The 23,621-nt window shown below is 44.5% G+C and overlaps 1 protein-coding gene across 1 annotated transcript in view; it reads left to right on the top strand.

Annotated features, from left to right (window-relative positions):
- Positions 1–23,621, top strand: part of CPXM2 (carboxypeptidase X, M14 family member 2) — a 135,598-nt gene that overhangs the window by 42,688 nt on the left and 69,289 nt on the right. Inside the window, exon 4 of the mRNA XM_065923497.1 lies at positions 12,719–12,858. Coding sequence (XP_065779569.1) covers positions 12,719–12,858 — 140 coding nt within the window. The remainder of the gene's footprint in view (positions 1–12,718; positions 12,859–23,621) is intronic.

The following is a 23,621-nucleotide window of genomic DNA, read 5'->3' as shown; positions in this document are numbered from 1 at the left end:
CTGTGGTTATGGAGCAATATCATGGCCAATAAACCTAAGAAAGTGCTGTTTATCTTAAGTCATCAAGTAAATACAGATTAAAATCGCAATGATATGTGGCTTAAAAAAAAAAAGAACAGTATCAAGTGTGGGTGAAGATATGGAGCAATAGAAACTTTTATAGAGTGCTGGGATCATGAAATAGCACAACCACGTTGGGTACCTGTTTGGCAGTATCTACTGAACTCAGCATTCTTGTACCTGTTAATCTAACAAATTCTTTCTTACGCCTAAAAGAAATGCATTCATACATGTACAAAAACATGTACAGATAGGTTCATAGCATTGTTATTTGTAAACTCCCAATATGGTAGTAATCCCCATGTCCATCAGACAGCATAATGGATAAGTCATTTGTATATGTGTGCAGTGGAGTACTATACAGCAACGAAAAGGAATAAGTTACTGCTACCCGTAATAATATGGATGACTCTCACAGAAACCACATTGAGCAAAAGGAGCCGGGCACAAAAGAGTTGTCACAGAAAGTTCCATTTATAGAAAAAAGAAAATAGGAAAACCAGTCCAGGGAGATGGATGTCAAAACAATGATTATGTTAGGGGAAAGGTAATGCCTGGGTGGGGCCACCAGTGGGAACTTTGGGCATGCTGGTCATATTCTACATTTTGATCTGGGTGTGGGTACCTGCGTGAGTGCACTTTGTAACATTTTTAAGATTTTTTATTTATGTATTTGGCTGCACCAGATGTAGGACCTCAGATCTTCATTGTGGCATGCAGAATCTTTCGTTGTGGCTTGTGAATTCTTGGTTGTGTCAGGGAACTCCCTGATAGATTTTGTTTTTAATCATTTTTCATTTCAAACTCAAGATATTTATTGTTTTCCTTAGCTGGTGCAAGACATTTTTAAAAAGTGGATTTGGGGTTTAAAAATGGATTTAAAAGCAATGAGTATTTCTTTTTAATCAGCTTTATTGAAGATTATCCCTTCATGGATCACAGACTTGTTGTGGCGAAGAGGTTTGCATAATTCACTGAAGGTATGAGCCATGACATCCAGAGCCACTCAAGACAGACAGGTCATAGAGGGGAGTTCTGACAAAACGTGGTCCACCGAAGGAGGGGATGGCTCTATATTCTTGCCTTAAGAACCCCACGAACATTATGAAAAGGCAAAAACATGACACCTGAAGATGAGCTCGTATATGTGAACCAAGAACTTCCAGATGTACAAGCTGGGTTTGGAAAAGGCAGAGGACTAGAGATCAGACTGCCAGCATTCCTTGGATAATAGAGAAAACAAGAGAATTCCAGAAAAATATTTGCTTCTGCTTCATTGGCTATGCAAAAGCCTTTGACTGTGTGGATCACAAAAACTGTTGAACATTCTTAAAGAGATGGGAATAGCAGACCACCTTACCTGTCTCCTGAGAAACCTGTATGCGTGTCAAGAAGCCAGAGTTAGAACCTTATGTGGAACAGTGGACTGGTGCAAAATTGAAAAAGGAGTATGAGGCTGTATATTGTCACCCTGCTTATTTAACTTCTATGCAGAGTACATCATGTGAAATGCTGGGCTGGATGAATCACAAGCTGGAATCAGGATTGCCAGGAGAAATATCAACAACCTCAGATATGCAGATGATATCATTCTAGTGACAGAAAGTGAAGAGGAACTAAAGAGCTTCTTGAAGAAGGTGAAAGAGAAGAGTGAAAAAGCTGGCTTAAAGCTCAATATTAAAAAAGCTAAGATCATGGCATCCGGTCCCATAACTTCATGGCAAATGGAAGGGGAAAAATTGGAAGAAGTGACAGATTTTATTTTCTTGGGTTCCAAAATCACTGCTGAGGGTGACTACAGCCATGAAATTAAAAGATGCTTACTTGGAAGGGAAGCTATGCTGAACCTTGAGAGCTAAACTGAAAAAGCAGAGACATTCCTTTGCCGACAAAGGTCCATATAGTCAAAGCTATGGTTTTTCCAGTAGTCATGTACAGATGTGAGAGTTGGAGTGTAGAGAAAGCTGAGCAGCGAAGAATTGATATTTGTGAACTGTGGTGTTGGAGAAGACTCTTGAGAGTCCCTTGGACTGCAAGGAGATCCAACCAGTCCATCCTAAAGGAAATCAGTCCTGAATATTCATTGGAAGGACTGATACTGAAGCTGAAGCTCCAGTACTTTGGCCACCTGATGGGAAGAGCTGACTCACTGGAAAAGATTCTGATGCGGGGAAAGAGTAAAGGCAAAAGGAGACAGGGGCAGCAGAGGATGAGATGGTTAGATAGCATCTCCCACTCAATGGACATGAATTTGAGCAAACTCAGAGATAATGAAGGATGGGGAAGCCTGGTGTACTGCAGTCCATGGAGTCACAAAGAGTCAGACACAACTTAATGACTAAACAACAACAACACTGATGATTAAGGTCTCAAGTGGCAGGAAGCTCTGCTTTTTGCCAAAGGATCAGCTGATTTGCACCCAGGCAGTTTTATGCATTTATCACAAGTTTATCACAGAGGTTTACCAAAGGTAGATATTCAGAGAGCATTATGGTCTCTTTTGAGAGAGTAGTTACTTACCTGTATTAATCAGATATCACAGCTAACATTTTTAGGTAATCACTGCCTCCAAAAGGGGTAACTTGTTGGTAACTATAAAGTTTCAGCCTCTGTTTCTTAGAAATTTTTTTTTCTGAAAAAGATTTAAAAAGAACTATTACTTTATTCTGTTTCAGTCCAGATAGCCCCGGGTTATGTTTACAAAGTGGCAGCTGGGTCAATTATCTGGGAATTGCTGAATTGCTAAATTGTTACACTCACTTGGATATAACTTTTTAATTTGCTTCCAGATGTTTCTGTACTGAGGCAGCCCATGATCATGAAGTATGTACAGTGCAGATCAATGATTTCACAACAGCAGAGTGATTTTGAGATTCACAGTTTTCTATATATGCCATAGAGCAAATTGTACTTAGCATAGGTACTGTCATAGCACCTAGCACATAGTAGGTGCTCATGTAGACACCTAGAAATTTAAAGAATAGTTTCAAAAGTAGGTTGTATATCATATTTGTGCATCTGTCCATATTCGTCTTCGGAATTGAAAGACGCTTGCCCCTTGGAAGAAAAGCTATGACCAACCTAGACAGCTTATTATAGTTGGACTATAAAGAAAACTGAGTGCTGAAGAGTTCATGCTTTTGAACTGTGGCGTTGGAGAAGACTCTTGAGAGTTCCTTGGACTGCAAGGAGATCAAAGCAATCAATCCTAAAGGAACTCAGTCCTGAATATTCATTGGAAGGGCTGAGGCTGAAGTTGGCCATCTGATATGAGGAACTGACTCATTTGAAAAGATTCTGATACTGGGAAAGACTGAAGGCGGGAGAAGAAGGGGACGACAGAGGATGAGATGGTTGGATGGCACCACCAACTCGATGGACATGAGTTTGAGCAAGCTCCGAGAGTTGGTGATAGACAGGGAAGCCTGGTGTGCTGCAGTCCGTGGGATTGCAGAGTCGGACACGACTGAATGACTGAACTAAACTGTATTTGTGCATCTATCTATATTTGTGCATCTCCTTTCCTTTCCTCTTTAACATTAAAATTTATTTCAGTCAGATTTATAAGCAAGTATAAAGAAATCAAAGCATTAAAGGATTATAACAGATAAACAATAGAATGGTTGTTGCCAGGGGCTAAGCAGGAGAGGAAATGGGGAAATGTAGGTTAAAGAGTGTATACTTTCAGTTATAAGAAGAGTACATTCAAAGGATCTGATATATAGCATGGTTATTATAGTTAATAATGCAGTATTGTGTAATACTTGAAAGTTGTTGAGAAATATATCTTAAGCATTCTCTCCACACACATCAACAGAAGAGTTAACACTTGAGGTGATGGCTATACTAATTATCTTGCTCTTGGTAATCATTCTGTAATGTGTATACCCATCAAACCATCAAGTTGTACTCTAAATATGTACAATTGTACCTGTTGATTACTCCTAATAAAGTTGGAAAAGGCAAAAATAAAAACAAAGCGATGGTCCCTGGAGAGGCATTCCACATTCCACCCCACCCCCTGACCCCCATCAAATGCTGTGAATGGGGCAACTACTTCCAGCCCTTTTCACTTGTTTCTTTGGGAATTTGAATTAGAATTTCTAAATAATGTGCACATATTGAGATATACTAATTTATAAATTTTGAACTTTATTATTTGAATCTTTATTACAGAAGATGACAGTTTCAGCTCATTTCTAATCATCCCTATTTAATCTTTCCAACAAAATTGTATCTCAAATTTTGGACAAACCTACATTTGAAGTTTTCATTGTTATGACTATAAATACTGCTTACTACTGAGCCAAGAATTATTGTATTTTTTTTTTTTTTTTTTTTTTTTTCGAGCAGACGTGGGTGTACGTAGGGGGCGCCGGGGGGCTCGGGAAGGCAGCTCTGTGCTTGACCTTCCTCACCGGTGGCCAACGGCGCTCCCTGGGAACAGCATCCCGCCTCGGCCCGCTGCAGCGGCCGGGCTTCCTGCGGCCACAAACCGCCCCCGCGCTACTCGGCCGCCGCCATCTTGTCGGAGGCGGGAAAGGAATTATTGTAGTTTTGAGCCAAGAATTAATTCCCATTTTATAATTTTTTGATGATTTTTTGTTTTCCTGGAAATGCTCATGTTTTAAAAATCATCCCATACTCTGCAATAGTCTGGGTCTATAAAACAGCTGTCTGTGTAACTTTCTGTAAGGTCAGATCTGTTCAACCATGTTTAGTGTGACTTTTGCTTTTTGTGTTTCTGTAGAAATCCTTTCAGGAACCGTTTGACTTGCTGTGTTTCTGGATTTACGCATCACTTATATCTTGGGATTTCTTCACCGTCATCCTGTTTTGGAACTTTTGATTTCTCAATCTGACATCTTCCTCTTTTGGTGTTCTGCTTCATTTTTGTGGAGCATATCCTATAGTAGCTTCCTGGAAATGGTACGAGAGAAATTTTTTGAGGATCTGTGAATCTGAAAACTGTCTTTTGTGATCAATACTCTAAGTATAAAATTCTAAGTTGGAAAATCTTTGCTTTCAGAATCTTGGATTTGTTACCTCTCCATTCTATTAGCTTCAGATGTTGTTATTGAGAATTCTGGTACCCTTCTTATTCTTTTATCTTTGTTTTATTTTATTTATTTATTTATTTTAGTTTTATTTATTTATTTTCTTTACAGTATTGTATTGGTTTTGCCATACATTGATGAATCTTAAATTTATTTTTCAAAATTAACTTTAATTGGAGTATAGTTGATTTACAATGTTGTGTTAGCTTCTACTATACATCAAATTGAACCAGCTGGACATATACATATATCCACTCTTTTTAAGATTCTTAACCCATAAAGGTCATTACAGACTATTGAGTAGAGTTCCCTGTGCTATATAGTAAGTTCTTGTTAGTTACCGTTTTTATATATAGTGGTGTGTTTATATCAGTCCCAATCTCCCAATTTTTCCTTCCCCTCTTTGTTTTATTGTTTCCTCTTTGAAAGTTCTTATAATCTTCTCTTTGTTTCTGATATTTTGAAGTTCACAATGATATCCTTTGGTGTGGCTCTTATTTCATTCTTTGTCCCATATTCTTAGTTCTTTGGAGACTTAAGCCATAGAGACCTGGGACATTTTCATACAGTAATTTTTTGCAATTTCTTCCTCAGGCGGGGGCGGGGGCGGGGGAAGGAAATCTCTGACTTTACCCTCTGCTCTTCTTCTTTTTCTTGTACTGTTTGTTGTTATTGGAATTTTCACATTCCAAGAGTGCTTTCTTGTGTACTACTATTTCCTCCCTAAGACTGTCCTATTCTTGATTCTTGCGAACAAGATCTTCTCTTTCAAGGGATCATAATTATAGTTTCTTTGAGGTTTTTTCTTGTTCTCCATTATATTTTTAGCTTATTTATTTTTTGTTTGTTCTACACTTGGCTGCATTGAGTTCTAGATTGCATGGAGGAAGAGAGGTGGGTCATCTCACACTTCACTATGCTTGCTGATTGATTTCCACTGAATTCTCTGTACTTATCTATCATATCTGCCCTCCTCTGTGTCCGGGGTTTTCAAATCTAGTCTCTCTGATTGCCTTTTTTAAGAGAAAAAAAATCACATTTTCTGCAGAAAACTCTACACATGGACATCACCAGATGGTCTGGTTATATTCTTTGCAGCCAAAATCAGACTGGTTATATTCTTTGCAGCCAAAGATGGAGAAACTCTATACCATCAGCAAAACTGGAAACTGACTGTGGCTCAGATCATGAACTCCTTATTGCAAAATTCAGACTTAAATTGAAGAAAGTAGGGAAAACCACTAGACCATTCAGCTATGACCTAAATCAAATCCCTTATGATTATATAGTGGAAGTGACAAATAGATTCAAGGGATTAGATCTGATAGAGTACCTGAAGAACTATGGATGGAGGTTTGTGACATTGTACAGAAGGCAGCGATCAAGACCATCCCCAAGAAAAAGAAATGCAGAAACCAAAATGCCTGTCTGAGGACGCCTTACAAATAGCTGTGAAAAGAAAAGAAGCAAATTGCCAAGGAGAAAAGGAAAAATATACCCACTTGAATGCAGAGTTCCAAAGAATAGCAAGGAGAGATAAGAAACCCTTCCTTGGTGATTAGTGCAAAGAAATAGAGGAAAACAATAAAATGGGAAAGACTAGAGATCTCTTGAAGAAAATTAGAGATACCAAGGGAACATTTCATGCAAAGATGGAGACAATAAAGGACAGAAATGATATGGACCTAACAGAAGCAGAAGATATTAAGAAGAGGTGGCAAGAATACACAGAAGAACTATACAAAAAAGATCTTCATGACCCAGATAATCATGATGGTGTGATCACTCACCTAGAGCCAGACATCCTGAAATGCAAAATCAAGTGGGCCTTAGGAAGCATCACTACGAACAAAGCTAGTGGAGGTGATGGAATTCCAGATGAGCTATTTCAATCCTGAAAGATAATGCTGTGAAAGTGCTGCACTCAATATGCCAGCAATTTGGAAAACTCAGCAGTGACCTCAGGACTGGAAAAGGTCAGTTTTCATTCCAACCCCAAAGAAAGGCAATGCCAAAAAAATGTTCAAATTACCTCGCACTTACACTCATCTCACATGCTAGCAAAGTAATGCTCAAAATTCTCCAAGCCAGGCTTCAACAGTACGTGAACCGTGAACTTCCAGATATTCAAGCTGGATTTAGAAAAGGCAGAGGAGCCAGAGATCAAATTGCCAGCATCCATTGGATCATCAAAAAAAACAAGAGAGTTCCAAAAGAAAATCTACTTTATTGACTACACCAAAGCCTTTCACTGTGTGAATCACAACAAACTATGGAAAATTCTTCAAGAGATTGGAATACCAGACCACCTGACCTGCCTCCTGAGAAATCAGTATGGAGGTCAAGAAGCAACAGTTAGAACTGGACATGGAGCAACAGACTAGTTCCAGATTGGGAAAGGAGTACATCAAGGCTGTATATTGTCACCCTGCTTATTTAACTTATATGCAGAGTACATCATGAGAAATGCTGGGCTGGAAGAAACACAAGCTGGAATGAAGATTGCCAGGAAAAATATCAATAACCTCAGATATGCAGATAACACCACCCTCATGGCAGAAAGCAAAGAAGAACTAAAGAACCTCTTGATGAACGTGAAAGAGAGTGAAAAATGTGGCTTAAAACTCAGCATTCAGAAAACTAAGATCATGGCATCTGGTCCCATCACTTCATGGCAAATAGTTGAGGAAACAATGGAAACAGTGACAGTGATTTTTTGGGGCTCCAAAATCACTGCAGATGGTGACTGCAACCACGAAATTAAAAGACACCTTCTCCTTAGAAGAAAACCTATGACCAACCTAGACAGCATATTAAAAAGCAGAGACATTACTTTGCCAACTAAGGTCCATATAGTCAAAGCTATGGTTTTTCCAGTAGTCATGTATGGATGTGAGAGTTGGACTATAAAGAAAGCTGAGCACTGAAGAATTGATGCTTTTGAGCTGTGGCGTTGGAGAAGACTCTTGAGAGTCCCTTGGACTGCAAGGAGATTCAACCAGTCCATCCTAAAGGAAATCAGTCCTGAATATTCATTGGAAGGACTGATGCTGAAGCTGAAACTCCAATACTTTGGCCACCTGATGTGAAGAACTGACTCATTGGAAGAGAGACCCTGATGCTGGGAAAGATTGAAGGCGTGAGGAGAAGGGGACGACAGAGGATGAGATGGTTGGATGGCATCACCGACTCGATGGACATGAGTTTGAGTAAACTCTGGGAGTTGGTGGTGGATAGGGAGGCCTGGCGTGCTGAAGTCCATCAGGTTGCAAAGAGTTGGACATGACTGAAGGACTGGACTGAACTGAAGGTTGGGGAGGTGGGGGGGACGTGGGAATCTACTTTTTTTGATACACATTTTGAAACAATTCCCTGTTTTTAGCCCTCTCTCACTCTTACCTTCCAAGATATCTAAGAATCCAGTTTCTGAGCTTTCTTAGATTCTGTGTGGCTCACTTCCCATTGGTGTGCCCCTTGGAAGTTAGCACTTCCTTCTCTTACTGAGTTATTCAAGAGCCCTTCATCTCATTTTTACCTTCATGTATTGTGATCTGAGTTTTATAAACATCTCCTAGTTCTATCAGCAGTCAAAGTTGTGTTTCTTTATCTTGTTTTCTTTGTTTAGGGGAACTTGTAAGAGAAAAACCTGGAAAAACCAACATATTTACTCCATCATTTTGAAATAGAAAATTCCTGTCTGACTGATCGTAAATGTAAAGTATCAGGGTTTCTCTTTGTTATGGAATTAATAATTCCCCCTTTTATCTTAAGCAAAATCTTTCATCTATTAGATGTTTTGATAGGGATTTTTAAGGAAAAAAATGATGCATATAAAAATTGCCTTGAGAAAATTACATTAATTCCTAATTTGTTTGGTACTCTAGTAGAAACAATTATTCTATGTAAGTGGTATTTTGAAGACTAGCTTCCTTAAAGTTTAAGGAATCAAATGTTCCATTTCAACAATTTCTAACTGAAATTTCTCCAAAATTTATGAAGTACTTCTCTGCATCATTAAACAGAAAAGGATGAATGTTTCTTGGTTTCTCAGACATGTTACTGATACCATTTTTGGCACCCTGGTGTAATTTGGTGACATCTCTGAGTTTGGTACCCCTCTTTCATTGATTTCTCCTGGACGCTTGCTTAATAAATTTATAATGGACTTTGCAGAGGTGGCTGTCATGTCCCAAAGAGTCAGCTTCGGGCAGGGCTCTTCAGTCCCCTGACACCTTATTACCCTTAATTGACTGTCTGGTGTGCTTAGGAAGAGCTGAGATTGGCAGCAGAAGCAGAATATCCAGACTCGCAAAACCAGGGACAGAAACTGGAATGTCAGATCTCAGACGGTAGGCTTTGGTTGAACGGCATGAGGACAGCTGCTCTGAGCCTGCGTGATCTTGGAGGGGTAAACATCGCGAGCTATATGGCAGCTCTCTCTTGTCTGCTTAGCCCAGGAGCTGGCATGCTTAAGCTCTGCATGATCAGCGTTTGCGGCTGGGCAGCTCTATGTGGCCGGGGCTGTCCCATGGGTTGTAGGATGTTTCGCAGCATCCCTGGTTTCTGTCTATCATTGCCAGTTGCACACACTGCCCCCAGTTGTCACAGCCAGACACGGCTGCAAGCATTGCCAGATATCCCATGGGTGGGGGACAGCACGGACTCCTGTTGAAAGCTGTAGACAGGGAACCTCCTCTTTTTTCAGGTTTTATGACTCTCTTCTGGATATTTGATGTTGTACGCACTGTGACACCAGTTGACTGGAATAGTGTTGCAATTCCCTGGACTTTTGTAAAATGTGAAATAATTCGTAAAGCATCCATATTTTCATGATTTACCAAACATTTGTTGTTTTAGATGTACTGATGTGTTGTTGTTTAGTCGCTAAGCTGTGTCTGACTCTTCGAGACCCCATGGACTGTAGCCGGCGACAGGCAGGCTCCTCTGTCCATGGGATTATCTTGGCAAGAGTACTGGAGTGGGTTGCCACTTCCTTCTCCAGGGGATCTTCCCGACCCAGGGATCGAACCGTGTCTCCTGCTTGGCAGGTGGATTCTTTACCACTGAGCCAGCAGGGAAGCCCAGAAGTACTGACAACTAGTGTTAACTGAGTGTTCAGCTCTTTTGGCTTCCGTGTTAACCAAGTGCCGGCCCCTGTTGAAAGCACAGTCAGCATCCTACGGGGGAAGTGAGCATCGCTCTCACTTGAACAAATGGGGAAACCGAGGCACAGAGCATTTAGGCAAATTGCCTGAACTTGTACACTATGAAGGTTGCAGAACTGAGATTCACACTCAGCTAGGACTTCAGAGCACAAGCTCTTAATCAGCCCGCTGTGCAGTGGTTGATCTTGAGATGCTAACACCAGAAGATGCCGTGAGGGGACTTTAGTCTGTCTGCCTATTCTGAGTTCCGGGAAGGCAGGTCTGACCCCGTGTTTGTCTACCTTTGTATTGCTACTGCCTGGACCACTGCTTGGCAAATAGCAGAGGCAAGGTGAAGGTTAATTTCAATAAATAAATGAAACTGTTCTAAGCACCAGTCTCATGGATGGTTTACGAGAAAAGAGGAATCGCAACAAAAGCTCAGTGTGTTTTATGGTTTCTTGAAAGAAGATGAATTGTGATACTGTAAGTCATTAATGGGTTGCAGGCCTCTTCCTTTGGGGGGATAAGTGCCGTAGATGAAGAAAGGGAGCAATTGTGTAATTATAGCCTTCAGATGGAGTTGGTGATCTCCCTGATGACCAGCAGTCCTGAGAAATGAGACATTGTACTTAAGAGTCGGCATTGCTTTACCAAAACTCACTGAAGTGCAGGTAAAACCAGTCATGCACACTTGCAAAATTTAGCTTTTTTTTGGTGGTTCTGGAAGGCAAAATCTTGCAACACCTCTAGGTCCTTATAGACACCCTGTGTGCCTTCAGACACAGAAGTGCTGGTTAACTGAGAGTGTGGGTTTCTGGAGAATGTTGACTAACAGCCCTTTTTTCACCTTCATTTGAGATGGGTGTGCTTTTAGAAGACCATCTGGTGCTCAGTCCCTCAGTGGTGTCTGACTCTCTTTGACCCCATGGATATAGCCTGCCAGGCTCCTCTGTTCATGGAATTTCCCAGGCGAGAGAAGACCACGGTACATTAGTATTCCAACAGTTGCTCTCAAAGCTCTTTCAGGATTGTTCCAGGAGTGGACTGGGAATGCATACCCTGTGTTGGTCCTGCTACAAGGCTTATGTTAGCCAGTGCAGTGCTGGATGAGTTCTGTCAATAGGACCCCTTGCCAAGCTGTTCCTCTGCTATAGCTGGGCTCTGGATTTCACATCACTGTTGGCCATTAAAATAAAGCTGACGCAAAATTTGAGCTGAAAAGTGCTCAGAGGCAGGGAAGATGGACTGGCCTGTCATTTTCATCTCTTGAGTATCATTCAGACTTTTTCTCATATGATTATGTAATTGTGAAATAGGCATGGGAAACTGAGGTTAATGCAGAAAGTGTCTTAGTAAATTAGGAAGTTTCCCCTGACTCATTTGCCATTTTTTTTTTTTAAACATCAGGGAGTTGTCTCTTCAAATGGTGATAATACAGGGAAAATTCTAGAGCAGAAATTCACCCATGTTGTAAATTCAAATCAGGAGAATCCCTGGTGGCAAAAGCAGCTGATACTCAGGTCCATCAAATGACTTAAATGCTAATAAGTAAATTTCACTAGATAAACCTTCAACATCCGGTTCGAATACCACCTCTGCCTGGGGCCTTTCTGTCCATAGACTTCCCAGCTCAAGTTAGCTGTGCTGTCCTTGAAAACTCCCAAAGCAGTTTGTTCCTATTCCTGAAATAACACCTGCCTGTTGTATTCCCACTTATCTATTTTCATGTCTTTCTTCCTGCCTGGATCTTGAGGTTCCAGGAGGGAACGATTCACCTTTGTGCTCCCAGCACCTGGTGTGTGTAGGCTGGTACGTAGGAGATGGTCTGTGTCTATTGGATGAATGAGTAACAGGAGAACTCATTAAATTTCATTTTTCACACTGGGCAAGAGGAGTACTTGTCATATTGAAATATTTCCAACTTGTTAATAACAAGCAGCTCATTTTTATGATTTAGAATTAAGAGTTCAGGGCACAGTGACTTTTTTCTTTATCTACTTCCTCATTCTCTTCTATCCCTCCCACCCACCTTCCTCGAAATGTCACAAAAAAACTTGGCTAAATTTTCTTTGAGTATATTCTGGGTCCTTCTGAAAAATGCCCTCCCCCCTTTTTTTTTCTTTTTAAAGTGTCTCTGTGTGTGTTCAGTCGTGTCTGACTCTTTACGACCCTGTGGACTGTAGCCTGCCAGGCTCCTCTGTCCTTGAGATTCCTCCTGGCAAGAATACTGGAGTGGGTTGCCATGTCCATCTCCATTTTCCAAGCGTAGTTGATTGGCAATGTTGTGTTAGTTTCAGGTGTACAGCTCCATCTTTTCGGGTATAGCTTTTTCAGATTCCTCTCCCTGATAGATTATAGCGAGATGCTGAGCATAGTCCCCTGTGCTACACGGGAGGTCCTTGGTGGTTGTGTTTTATATGTAGTATTGAAGAACACCCCTCTCTTTCTTTTCAGGCGGGTATTAATGAAAATGATTTTTACGATGGGGCGTGGTGCGCGGGGAGGAATGACCTCCATCAGTGGATTGAAGTGGACGCCAGACGACTGACCAAGTTCACGGGTGTCATCACTCAAGGGAGGAACTCTCTCTGGCTGTAAGTATGGCTGGGCCCGTGCTTAGGCTCTGGGCTGTGAATCTGGAGTTCTAGGGTTCAGACAGAGTCAGGAAAGTCACAGAGAAGAATCTGGTGACCAGCAATAGAAGGGAAGAAAGTCACAGGGAAGATGGGAGGCTGGCCTTGCTGTAGACACCTTGGGAAGGTGCATCTTTTGATCCACAGCTTCCCCAGCACAGGAGCAGAGAGAGGGATGCGCAGGTTAGACTGGGGAGGCAAAGGTCCTCTTTGGCAGGTAGCGGCCTTCTTGGATGTGGGGTGAGTTACTGGCGCCCTGACAGGCGTGCTGACAAGTGTTCAGTGCGCCCAAGCAGTGAGCCACAGGTCGCTGGCTCCACCCACTGTCGTGGGGTAGAAGGAATGAGTCTCCCCGATCCTGGGGAGAAAGAGGAAACATATGCAAGTTCCCGAATAAAGAACTTCTAGAGGAGGAGAATTGAAGGATGAACCAGTGAGAATAAGATGGAATCCCACTGCTCAGAACGGAGCTTGAGATCAAGGCTGGGTCAGTAAGAACAGTAATCCCCAAAGAGGTGGGCTGTAGCCCCTTCCAGTGCTTCATCTCGTGGTACTGTGCTGTGGTCGATCACTTCAGTTGTGTCCAACTCTTTGTGGCCCACCAGGCTCCTCTGTCCATGGGATTTTCCCAGCAAGAATACTGGAGTGGGTAGCCATGCCCTCTTCCAGGGGATCTTCCTGACCCAGGGATCAAACGTGCATCTCCAGTGTCTCCTGCATTGCAGGCAGATTCTTTACCCCTGAGCCACCGGGGAAACCCAGTCTCATGGTGGATATATACAACAGAATACTATTCAGCTTTCAAAAGGAAGGGAATTTAACACACACTAGAATATGGATGAACTTTGAAGACATTATTCTTAAGGCAATAAGCCAGACATAAAAGGACAAAACACTGCATGATGGCACTTCCATGAGGTTCCTAAAGCAGGTAAAATCATAGAGACAGAAAGGAGAAGGAACAGTGGTTACCAGGGTCTGGAGGGGAGGGGCATGGCGTTATTATCTAATGGGTGCAGAGTTGAGTTGAGGATGATGAAAAGTTCTGGAGATGGATGGTGGTGATGGTGTCACAGAATTGCACGCTTCCAAAGGGTTAAAATTATACATTTTGTGTTATGTATATTCTGCTACAGTAAGCAAAAAAAAAATCTATACAAACAAAACAAAACCTTTCACTTCATCCCAGGGCTGTTGGTAGAGACAGAGGCAGGCCAGTATCTGTGAGGTGGTTCTGTGGCTCAGATTGTGTCCAGAGCAAACGTGTGGAGACTGGGGGCTGGGCGAGAGTCAGGAGGGACTGCAGAGCCTTGGGCGTTTTCTGAATTTAAACAAGAACTTTTTAGTTCCTCTGGCATCTGTCTCTGTGCTGAGAAGCCAGGAGCGCAAACACCCCACACTTAGACATCAGGAAACTGTGCACCTAGTCAGCCGAGCATCCTCCTGGCCTGCTCGGTCTGCACACCCAAATCCCGTGTCTTGACCCCTTTTGGTTTTATTGGTTACTGGTCGGCATCCAGGCTTCCCTGATGGCTCAGCAGGTGAAAAAATCCATCTGCGATGCAGGAGACACAGGAGACGCGAGTTCAATCCCTGGGTCGGGAAGATCCCCTGGAGGAGGAAATGGCAAACCCACTCCAGTATTCTTGCCTGAAAAAATCCCATGGACAGGATCACAAAGAATCAGACAGGACTGAGCAAATAAACTGAGAGAAAGAGACAGTTGGCGGCCATATAAAATCTATCACTGGTTGATTAGATTAATTTGAACTCCTAGAAAGGGCAACATTGATAAATAAACCAGGATAAGAGAAGGGGACCTGGCATCTGTGCTCACATTTAAATGCCTGTCATTGTCACTGTAAAGGGGACTTTCTTATTAGATGACAGTTGTCAGGCAATGACTCATCCTGTTTTCGTCTGAATCCTTTTTTTATTGTAAAGACAAGACTGTAACCACTAACAACGTTTAAAAACATTACTGGTGATTCCACTGTCCTTAGGCAAACAGAACTTTTCTATATGTTTGTAATCATATTACCTATGCGATTATTATTTTTAATTTAAAATGTATCCATAACTTGTTCATGTTGTGACTCAGATTTCATAATGATCATGGTTAATAGCCTATAATTTACTCAGCTATGCCTCACTCACCATCTCAATTTTCCACTATCATCTATCATTTTGCAGGAGAGCATTTACATACTTTTTTTCTTCCTTTGAATTACTTCCTTCAAATAAATTTCTAGAGCAGGGATAATTTGTGCACTTTGACGATGTTGGGTTAAGTATTTGTGCTACTTCGTGTATCACGTTTTATTCACTTTACTTTCCAGGAGCACTTCTGTATGTGTTCATTTCTGCTGATGTTTGCTCTGTGGTGTGTGTTTTGCTCATCCGTGGCTTATTACCATAACAATTGTTTTCACTGTGTAGATTCTTAAAAGGCAAGGAATTTAGAAGGAGCAAAGTCGAATTGCTCAGGGAGAATAGAAACTCAGAAAGAACGACTGATTTGAGATGATCCGTAGGGATGAGAGAAAGGGCTCTACCTTAATGCTTGGATATTAGCCTGTCTAATCACTATCATTAGAGATGCAGTAGTTGGGTTATTATTGGATCAGAAAGAAAGAGCTGGGTAGGAATGCTACTCACATTCTATTTCAGCTGGAAACACAAGAGGGCTTGGAGTGAATAAGAAATTACAGTAGAACAATATCTTTCTTTGACTTAGCCCGGGACAGGAGGCTAAGGGACAGGGAGGTAAGGGATAGGATTGCTTTCAAGAGTCAGTTTTTTAATGTCTAAATGTATTTCAAGTCAAGGACAATGAAAGGAAATCCAATGAGTTTCAGTTTATCTTACCTCCTGGAATAGAACTATGCACTACGGAGTGAGGAGGAAATGGTCAAGAGTACATTTTGGTATCTGAGCCCCTTTTCCCAGAGGCAAGAATAATGCTGGAGGCATTGGCTGTGTTCTATTATGAGCAGAAAACTTGCCAACAACAGAAACCACCAAATCCCCACAGTAAAGAAGGCAGTAGTTGTCTTTCTTTCCCTCTCCCAGGCTGTCCTTGAGTTGTTCCCTTGTGGCCATCTATGGCATGACTTTTAATGTTTCTGTTTATTGGTTTCCATATTTCTCCCCACTAGTCTATGGACACAATAGAGGCAATGCTTTGATAGTCTGTGTCTCTGGGACCTGGCCTAGTACCAGGCATCCGGTAGACGCTCAATGAATGATTCTTAATGAATATTGTAAGGAAGTAACAAATTAGCAAAAAGCCATTCACACCGAATACTGATGCGTTAATTAATTTATGAGTGTAAATGGCTGAGAGCGGGCTTAAATTGTAAGGGGAGAGGGGAGGGGATGTGAAAAGTCTAGTTGAGGAGTGACGAGGATTTTCAGAGATGAAGGCATGTGAAACAGCGTGGCTTTGGAATTACAGCATGGCTGACTCTTTCTGGTTATGAGATTTTTCTTCTTTGAACACCAATATACTCTTCTATAAAATGAGTTAACTACTGTGTAGCTCATAAAGATGCGGTGAAAGTTAAATGCACGTATGTTAATGATGTTTCAAAATTACCCAGCACATAGTAAGTGCTCAATAGATGGGGCTTTCTTCCTTTTGCACCTTCTTGGGTTTATCTCAGACAGTGGCTTTCAAGCTTATTTTTAGTCACAGATCTTCCTTCATATAAAGTCTTTCTTGCAAACATTTAGAAAATACAGACAGAACTTCTCCCTTGGTCCAGTGGTAAAGAACGTGCCTGCCAATGCAGGAATCTGGGTTCAGTCCCTGGTTCCGGAAGATCCCACATGCCTCGGGGCAACTAAGCCCATGCACCCCAAGTACTGAAGCCTGAGAACCCTAGAGCCGGTGCTCGGCAGTGACAGAAACCACTGCAGTGAGAAGCCTGTGCACCTCATCTAGAGAGTAGCCCCCACTCGGCGCAGCTAGAGAAGGCCTGAGAACAGCGACAAAGACCCAGGGCAACTTTAAATAAATAAATAAACCAAAAAGGGGAAAAAAAAAATACAGGCAGGTGAGGCTGCTTCCTGTCAATCTGGTAGTGGGAAGCATTGCCTGCCTGGCCCTCCCTTCGCCCCCTCCCAGGCGCATCCTTGGAGGATGTATCTATCCAAGGATTGCTGTGTAACAAGCATGCTACACAGGGAGCCTCTCTGCAGGTTACAATCCTACCAGCTCTTCCAAGCGCTGACTGATCCTTCCTGACTCCAGCCGGGTAACAGGTGGATGTGGATTTCAGACCAAAACAGGCAATGGCAGAGTTGGAGTTAGAGTCTGATTTCTTCAAGTTAAATGGGAAGAACATCCGCTAATCTCAAGAGTGCTGCATTTTGGTTGGTGATGTTTTAGAAATGGAAGGAAAATGGGGTGATGGCTCCTTTGGGTTGGCCAAACGGATGTTGTTATTTGTAAATAGTGCCTTTCTGATTGTCAGAATGCACAAGCACTTTGGAGTATTAATCAGTTCAGTTCAGTTGCTCAGTCATGTCCGACTCTTTGTGACCCCATGGACTGTAGCACGCCAGGCATCCCTGTCCATCACCAACTCCTGGAGCTTGGAGTATTAATGTCAGAACACTGAATATTTTTCATTCATAAAACTTCTGTGGTTGGTATTTTAACATGGACATCCATCATCTTATTTGTTCCTGACCTCCTCTTTATGTGCTTACGAATTCACTCATCTCTTTATTGAGCACTCTGAACTGAACACTCTGTACAAGAAGTGGCCTGCCTTCAGGGAGCTCTCAGCCTGGAAGAACCCGACATGTTGACAGATCCACTAGAACTGGCAGAGTCCACACCGTAGGATGGGAAGAGGGATGCCGTTCTCACGTGATTCAGATGTGAAGGGCAATACAGGAGATGGTAATGCTTAGCCACAATCCGGGACTAGCTCATAACCAAGTTGACGAAAAACTCTATGATTCTAGTTTTAATAATTTTCAAATAATTCATGCTATTTGAAAGTAATAAAACATAATTGTTTCCATGATACTGAATAATTTACATTTTTCACCAATACAAATGATTCTTTCCCATTGCATTGCAGTTTAGTGGAACGTTAGTATGCTAGAAAAGGCCAATTTTTCTTTTGCTGATTTCAGAAAGTATATTAGATGTGTGAGTGTCGCAGTTATAACCAATATGGTGACTGAAAAGTTAATTGTTCTGCCTGAGGTGAATAGATGCGTCTAATGACTTGGGCGAAATGCAGGCAATTTAAAATAACCAAATGGTTTAAACTTTAATTATTTCATAAACAGGACAATTCTCATCCTCTCTTGAGAGTCTGTAAATGTGTCCTTAAAGAGAAGCAGCCGTTTGATTGATGGGTTTGTAAGGTGAGTGCTGGGGAAAGTTTGTCTGGTTGGCTGAATTTTTTAAAAGCAGTTCGGCTAATTAAGCAGGATGAATGGCTTATGGCTGAGAACCCAGAGATGGCAGGAAAGATAGCCGCAGCCCGAAGAAGCTGGCTTTCAGTCTATTGGTGCAGAATCTTGGCTGAGATTCTGAATGTGAGCTTCCCCTTCGCGAATTCTGAGGGTGGAGAAAATGAGCAGATGGGGTACCCAAGCCAGATGAAGACAAGGTCAAGGAAAGGCCTCTCGCCTGCTCTTTTCCTGGACACACCCTGGTCCTGGGAGGGACAGGTGGCCGATGGAGCGGGTGCCCCAGGGGTGCAGGTGGTGCTGAGCGGTGGGGCTGATGAGGGTGCAGAGGCTCAGCTGGAAGGAGGGGGTCCACCCGTCCCGAGAGAGTAGAGTTGGGGAGTTGGGGAGTAAGTGCTGAAGTGGGTTCAGAGCCTTCACACCGGAGCATTTTCTATTCTTGATGATGTAGGAGGCGGGTCCTCTGCAGACAGTGCGTGAGGCAGATTCAGGGGTTGGAGATTTAAGGACAGGGAGCTTTGCTGTCCCATTAGAGAAAGGGCTTGGCTGGCCTCCCGAGCTCAGGGAATTGTAATGGACTCAGCAGTAGAGTGTGCCTGACTATACAGGAGACTCAGGAGACATGAGTTCGATCCCAGGGTCAGGAAGATCCCCTGGAGAAGAGAATGGCAACCCTCTCCAGTATTCTTGCTTGGAGAATCCCATGGACGGAGGAGCCTGGTGGGCTACAGCCCATAATAGGGTTGCAAAGAGTCGGACACAACTGAGCATGCATGCACTCATGCATTTCCCCAGTGTTAGTCACTCAGTTGTGTCTGACTCTTTGTGACCCCATGGACTGTAGCCTGCCAGGCTCTTCTATCCATGGAATTCTCCAGGCAAGAATACTGGAGTGGGTAGCCCATTCCCTTCTCCGGGGAATCTTCCCGACCCAGGTATTGAACCTGGGTCTCCTGCATGGCAGGCAGATTCTTTACCGTCTGAACCACCAGGGAAGCCCGCACACATGCATTGGGCACCACTGATGCTTTCTCCACTAGAGGGTGGTGGAGTTGGCGACAGTGCAGCTGAAGTCCTGGGACCAGGCCAGCTCAGGACCCGGTAGGACACAGTGTGTTAGGAGTGAAGGGTTATGAGGTTGAGATCCAGGGCTGGTCAGGAAGGAGCCCAAGCCAGAGGCCCGATTCCCTGGAAGTTAAGATCAAGTTCACAGAGCCCCTGGGGGAGATGAGGTTTCAGAAAAGACAGAAATTTGGAAGGGGAGGACACCAACCATCTGGGGCCTCCACGGGGGCAGTCGAGGTGATGACTGGGGTCAGGGACGGGGGTTGGAGAGGAGCAGACTTCCGGGAATCTTGAGGTCGCAGGCTTGGCTGCTCAGGGCTGTTCGTGTTGGGAGAATCTCCAGGACGCGCTGGACCCTAGATCAGGAGTGGGGATGGGGAGGCAGCTGAGGAGGCAGCGGGGTCTGTGAGGGAAGGAAAATGAAGGTGAGGAGGAACAGAGGCCAGTGCAGAGGCCGCTGGAGGACGTTCATCCAGAGACCAAGGAGAGGGATGGAACCTTCCCAAGAGCTTCCTTGGCCTGGGGTTCTGCCCAGGGGCTGGACCTCTGGTTTCCACAGTGAGAAGTATTCACCCGGCCCCTCCCTGTTTCTTCAGCTTCATCTGGTTTTCCACTCCCGGAGGACTGAGCCTTGGCAGTCTGGGCCCCAGCCCTGCAGCAGCGCGCCAGGGTGCAGAGGGAAGGGGCGCCGGGCTGGGCCTGGAGCGCGGAGCCCCTGGAGGCAGGGCTCACGGGGCGGCCACTGCGCTTTGTGAATCACCTGCTCATCTGCTCGCAGAGAGTCGGACAGAGCTTAGCACGGCACACACGGCACATCTTCTCGGGAGAGAGCTCGTGTGTGTTTTCAGGACGTGTCCCTTTGTGTCTCCTCCCTCCCTGGCAAAATGAAATGTTTGGCACCTGTGGGGGCTGGGAGACAGAAGTTTCCAAACTCCTCTCTAACCTCTGAAAACCGCCAGTTTCTGAACTGCTGAGTTTGGCTAAAATGGAGGGTTTCGATGAAAACATCTCCGAGCTCAAGTAGAAGGCCAGCATGCCATCGTATCTCCACTGGTGTTACGTTCCCACCATGCAGGGAGGGTTATTTGGAGCTGAGTAAACCTCTCTCTTGTGCTCAATGGCTCATACTTGCCAGGTGACTAAGGAATCCGTTCAGAAGGTAAAACCTCTGACAAGGAAACAGCGCTAGAACTCCTTCCTGGAGATGAAGCTTCCACCATGGTTTATTCCAGGGCCCTTGTCCGCTGGCTCTCACTTCCTGGGAAGCCCTCTGGGAGGTTTCTGGGTGCACTCACCTTTTTCCTCATCTGTTCCTGGTGGTCAGGGTCCCCTTGAGGGGGCACCCTCCCCACCTGGACTCACATAATGCTCTCACAGACCTGCACCCACAGGGCCTGTGCGAACTGACTCCCCCCGCCCGTTTGACCTCCTTCCCTTTGCTTCTTCATTTCTAGCCCAGGCGCCTCATCTTTGTTCTGCAGATAAGCCAGCATGCACCTGCCTTAAGGCCTTTGCACCTGCCGTCCCCCCTGCCCGAAGGTACACCCTGCCTGCGCTGCCTCATTCCATCGTTCAAAACAGCCTGTCCTGATTCTCCCCTCTTCTGAGGCTGGCCAGCACCCCGCATCCTAACACAGGGTCTGCCCACCATTCAGGTCAGTTCAGTTCAGTCGCTCAGTTGTGTCCGACTCTGTGACACCATGAACTACAGCACACCAGGCCTCCCTGTCTATCACCAACTCCCGGAGTTTACTCAAACTCATGTCCATGGAGTCGGTGATGGCATCGATCCATCTCGTCCTCTGTCCTCCCCTCTCCTCCCGCCTTCCATATTTCCCAGCATCAGGGTCTTTTCAAATGAGCCAGCTCTTCGCATCAGGTGGCCAAAGTATTGGAGTTTCAGCTTCAGCATCAGTCCTTCCAGTGAACAGCCAGGACTGATCTCCTTTAGGATGGACTGGTTGGACCTCCTTGCAGTCCAAGGGACTCTCAAGAGTCTTCTCCAACAACACAGCTCAAAAGCATCAATTCTTCAGCACTCAGCTTTCTTTATAGTCCACCTCTCACATCCATACATGACCACTGAAAAAGAGGCCCACCGTAGGGGCCTCTTTAGTGCACAGACCACCAGGAGAAAATAAGCCACACCCTGTGGGGATGCAGCTCTCGTGTGCCTTTGGTGTCCCTCCTGTTCAGGTGTCTCGGTGGTCACCTGGTGTAGCCGAACAGATCAAAGTGCAGATTCTCCAGTGAGACTTGGATTCTAGGCTCCCGACTGCATGGCCTTGGGTGTGTTTCTGAGTCTTTCTGTGCTTCAGTTTCTTTATCTGGAAAATGGAGATGATAGTAGTGCCTGGCACATAGGATCGCTGTGGGGATTAAATGAGCTAATGTGGGCTTCCTTCATTGGTAAAGAATCCACCTGCAGTGCAGGAGACCCCAACTCCATTACTGGGTCAGGAAGATCTGCTGGAGAAGGGATAGGCTACCCACTCCAGTCTTCTTGGGCCTCCCTTGTGGCTCAGCTGGTAAAGAATCTGCCTGCAATGCGGGAGACATGGGTTTGATCCCTGGGTTGGGAAGATCCCTGAAGAAGGGAAAGGCTACCCATTCCAGCATTCTGGCTGGAGAATTCCATGGACTATATAGTCCATGGGGTTGCAAAAAGTCCCACATGACCACGCGACTTTCACATCACTTCAGTGTGTGTCAGCTGTAAAGACCCTCCTTGGCACGCGGAGAGTGCCTGACAAGTGTCTTAGGATCCCTTCCCTTCTCTGGTGGGGGGCTCCTGCTCTCACGCTCCCCTCCACCCCAGCCGCCATCCCCCTTTCTCCTCTCTAGTCAGCGCCTTTGCTGTCTCTCCTGTCCACGATGGCCCTCGCTCCCTCTGTGTGGTCTTAGGGATGTTAATGTTGGGGGGGAACCTGAGTGGCTGGGTGTTCCTGGTGGTCTTCTTAGCCTTCCAAGCCTCAAGTTTCCTGGCCGGTGAGAAGAGCTTATTTTGAGCCTTCAGTGAGACGCAGATGGAAAGTCCTGGCACATTCTGGACCCAGCAGATGCTCAAGGAGCCGTGGCTGCTGTTATTTATGAAGTGGCCTCATGGCACCCCTCCCCGTCTCTGAGCCCCCAGCCCCCAGCCATCCAGAGTTGAACCTCCAGAGACCCAGTGCCCCCGAGGGTGCCAGGAAAGACTTCAGAACTGAACGAATCCCATCGCAGCTGAGGAGAACTGGACACTTTGTGAAATTCCTCCTGTGACTCATTCGTATTTTGTTGGACACTTCTGGTCTGCAAGCAGGAAATTCCTTTAAATGAAGCTCCTAGACTGGGGCTGACCTCGCGTGGTGTCTCGGTGACTCTGCCTGGAGGATCCCTTTCTCGTCCCCATTTTATGGATGAGTAAACTGAGGCTTGGGGAGCTTGTGGACATGCTTGTCCCTTCTACTGCCTCCTTCCCCTGTTATCACAGTTTTCATCAGGCCTCAGGCCCTGTGAATGGCTCAGGTGTACTTCATCTGAGCACTTTATCAAGGGACATTGTATGACTGCCCCTAAGGCTGGCCTAGCTGTCAGACACAGCAGGCACCGTGCCTGGGACCTTGTGACCCTTAGGGACTCGGCAAAGGCTTGAACTTCTTTTATAATCTGGAGAAAGTAAATGAACTTTCAGGTCAAAGAAAATGTTTTAATATGTTAATGCATTCATCTTTATATCAATACAGTAGGTGGCTCAGATGGTAAAGTATCTCTGCCTGCAATGTGGGAGATGCGGGTCGATCCCTGGGTCAGGAAGATCCCCTGGAGGAGGGCATGGCAGCCCACTCCACTATTCTTGCCTGGAGAATCCCGTGGACAGAGGAGCCTGGCGGGCTACAATCCATGGGGTCGCAAAGATTTGGACATGACTGAGCAACTAACACACACACGCAGTCATAAAATATGATTATGTTATTCTTTTTTTAAAGAGGAAGGGATCTCTTCTTCCTCCATATTGAAGACCAAGTCCCCCAAACCTTGAATATGTTAGGTTTTTATAGCAAATGGGACTCAAGGTTGCAGATGGAATCACGGTAACTACTTAGCTGATCTCTCTATGACCCTGGATTATCCAGGTGGGCCCAGTGTGCTTATAAAAGTGAAAGTGAAAGTCGCTCAGTCGTGTCTGACTCTTTGCGACCCCATGAACTATACAGCCCAAGGAATTCTTCAGGCCAGAATAC

This window comes from Muntiacus reevesi, chromosome 2, assembly GCF_963930625.1.
Source record: "Muntiacus reevesi chromosome 2, mMunRee1.1, whole genome shotgun sequence".
Taxonomy (NCBI): Eukaryota; Metazoa; Chordata; class Mammalia; order Artiodactyla; family Cervidae; genus Muntiacus; species Muntiacus reevesi.
This window is presented reverse-complemented; position numbering and strand designations above follow the sequence as displayed.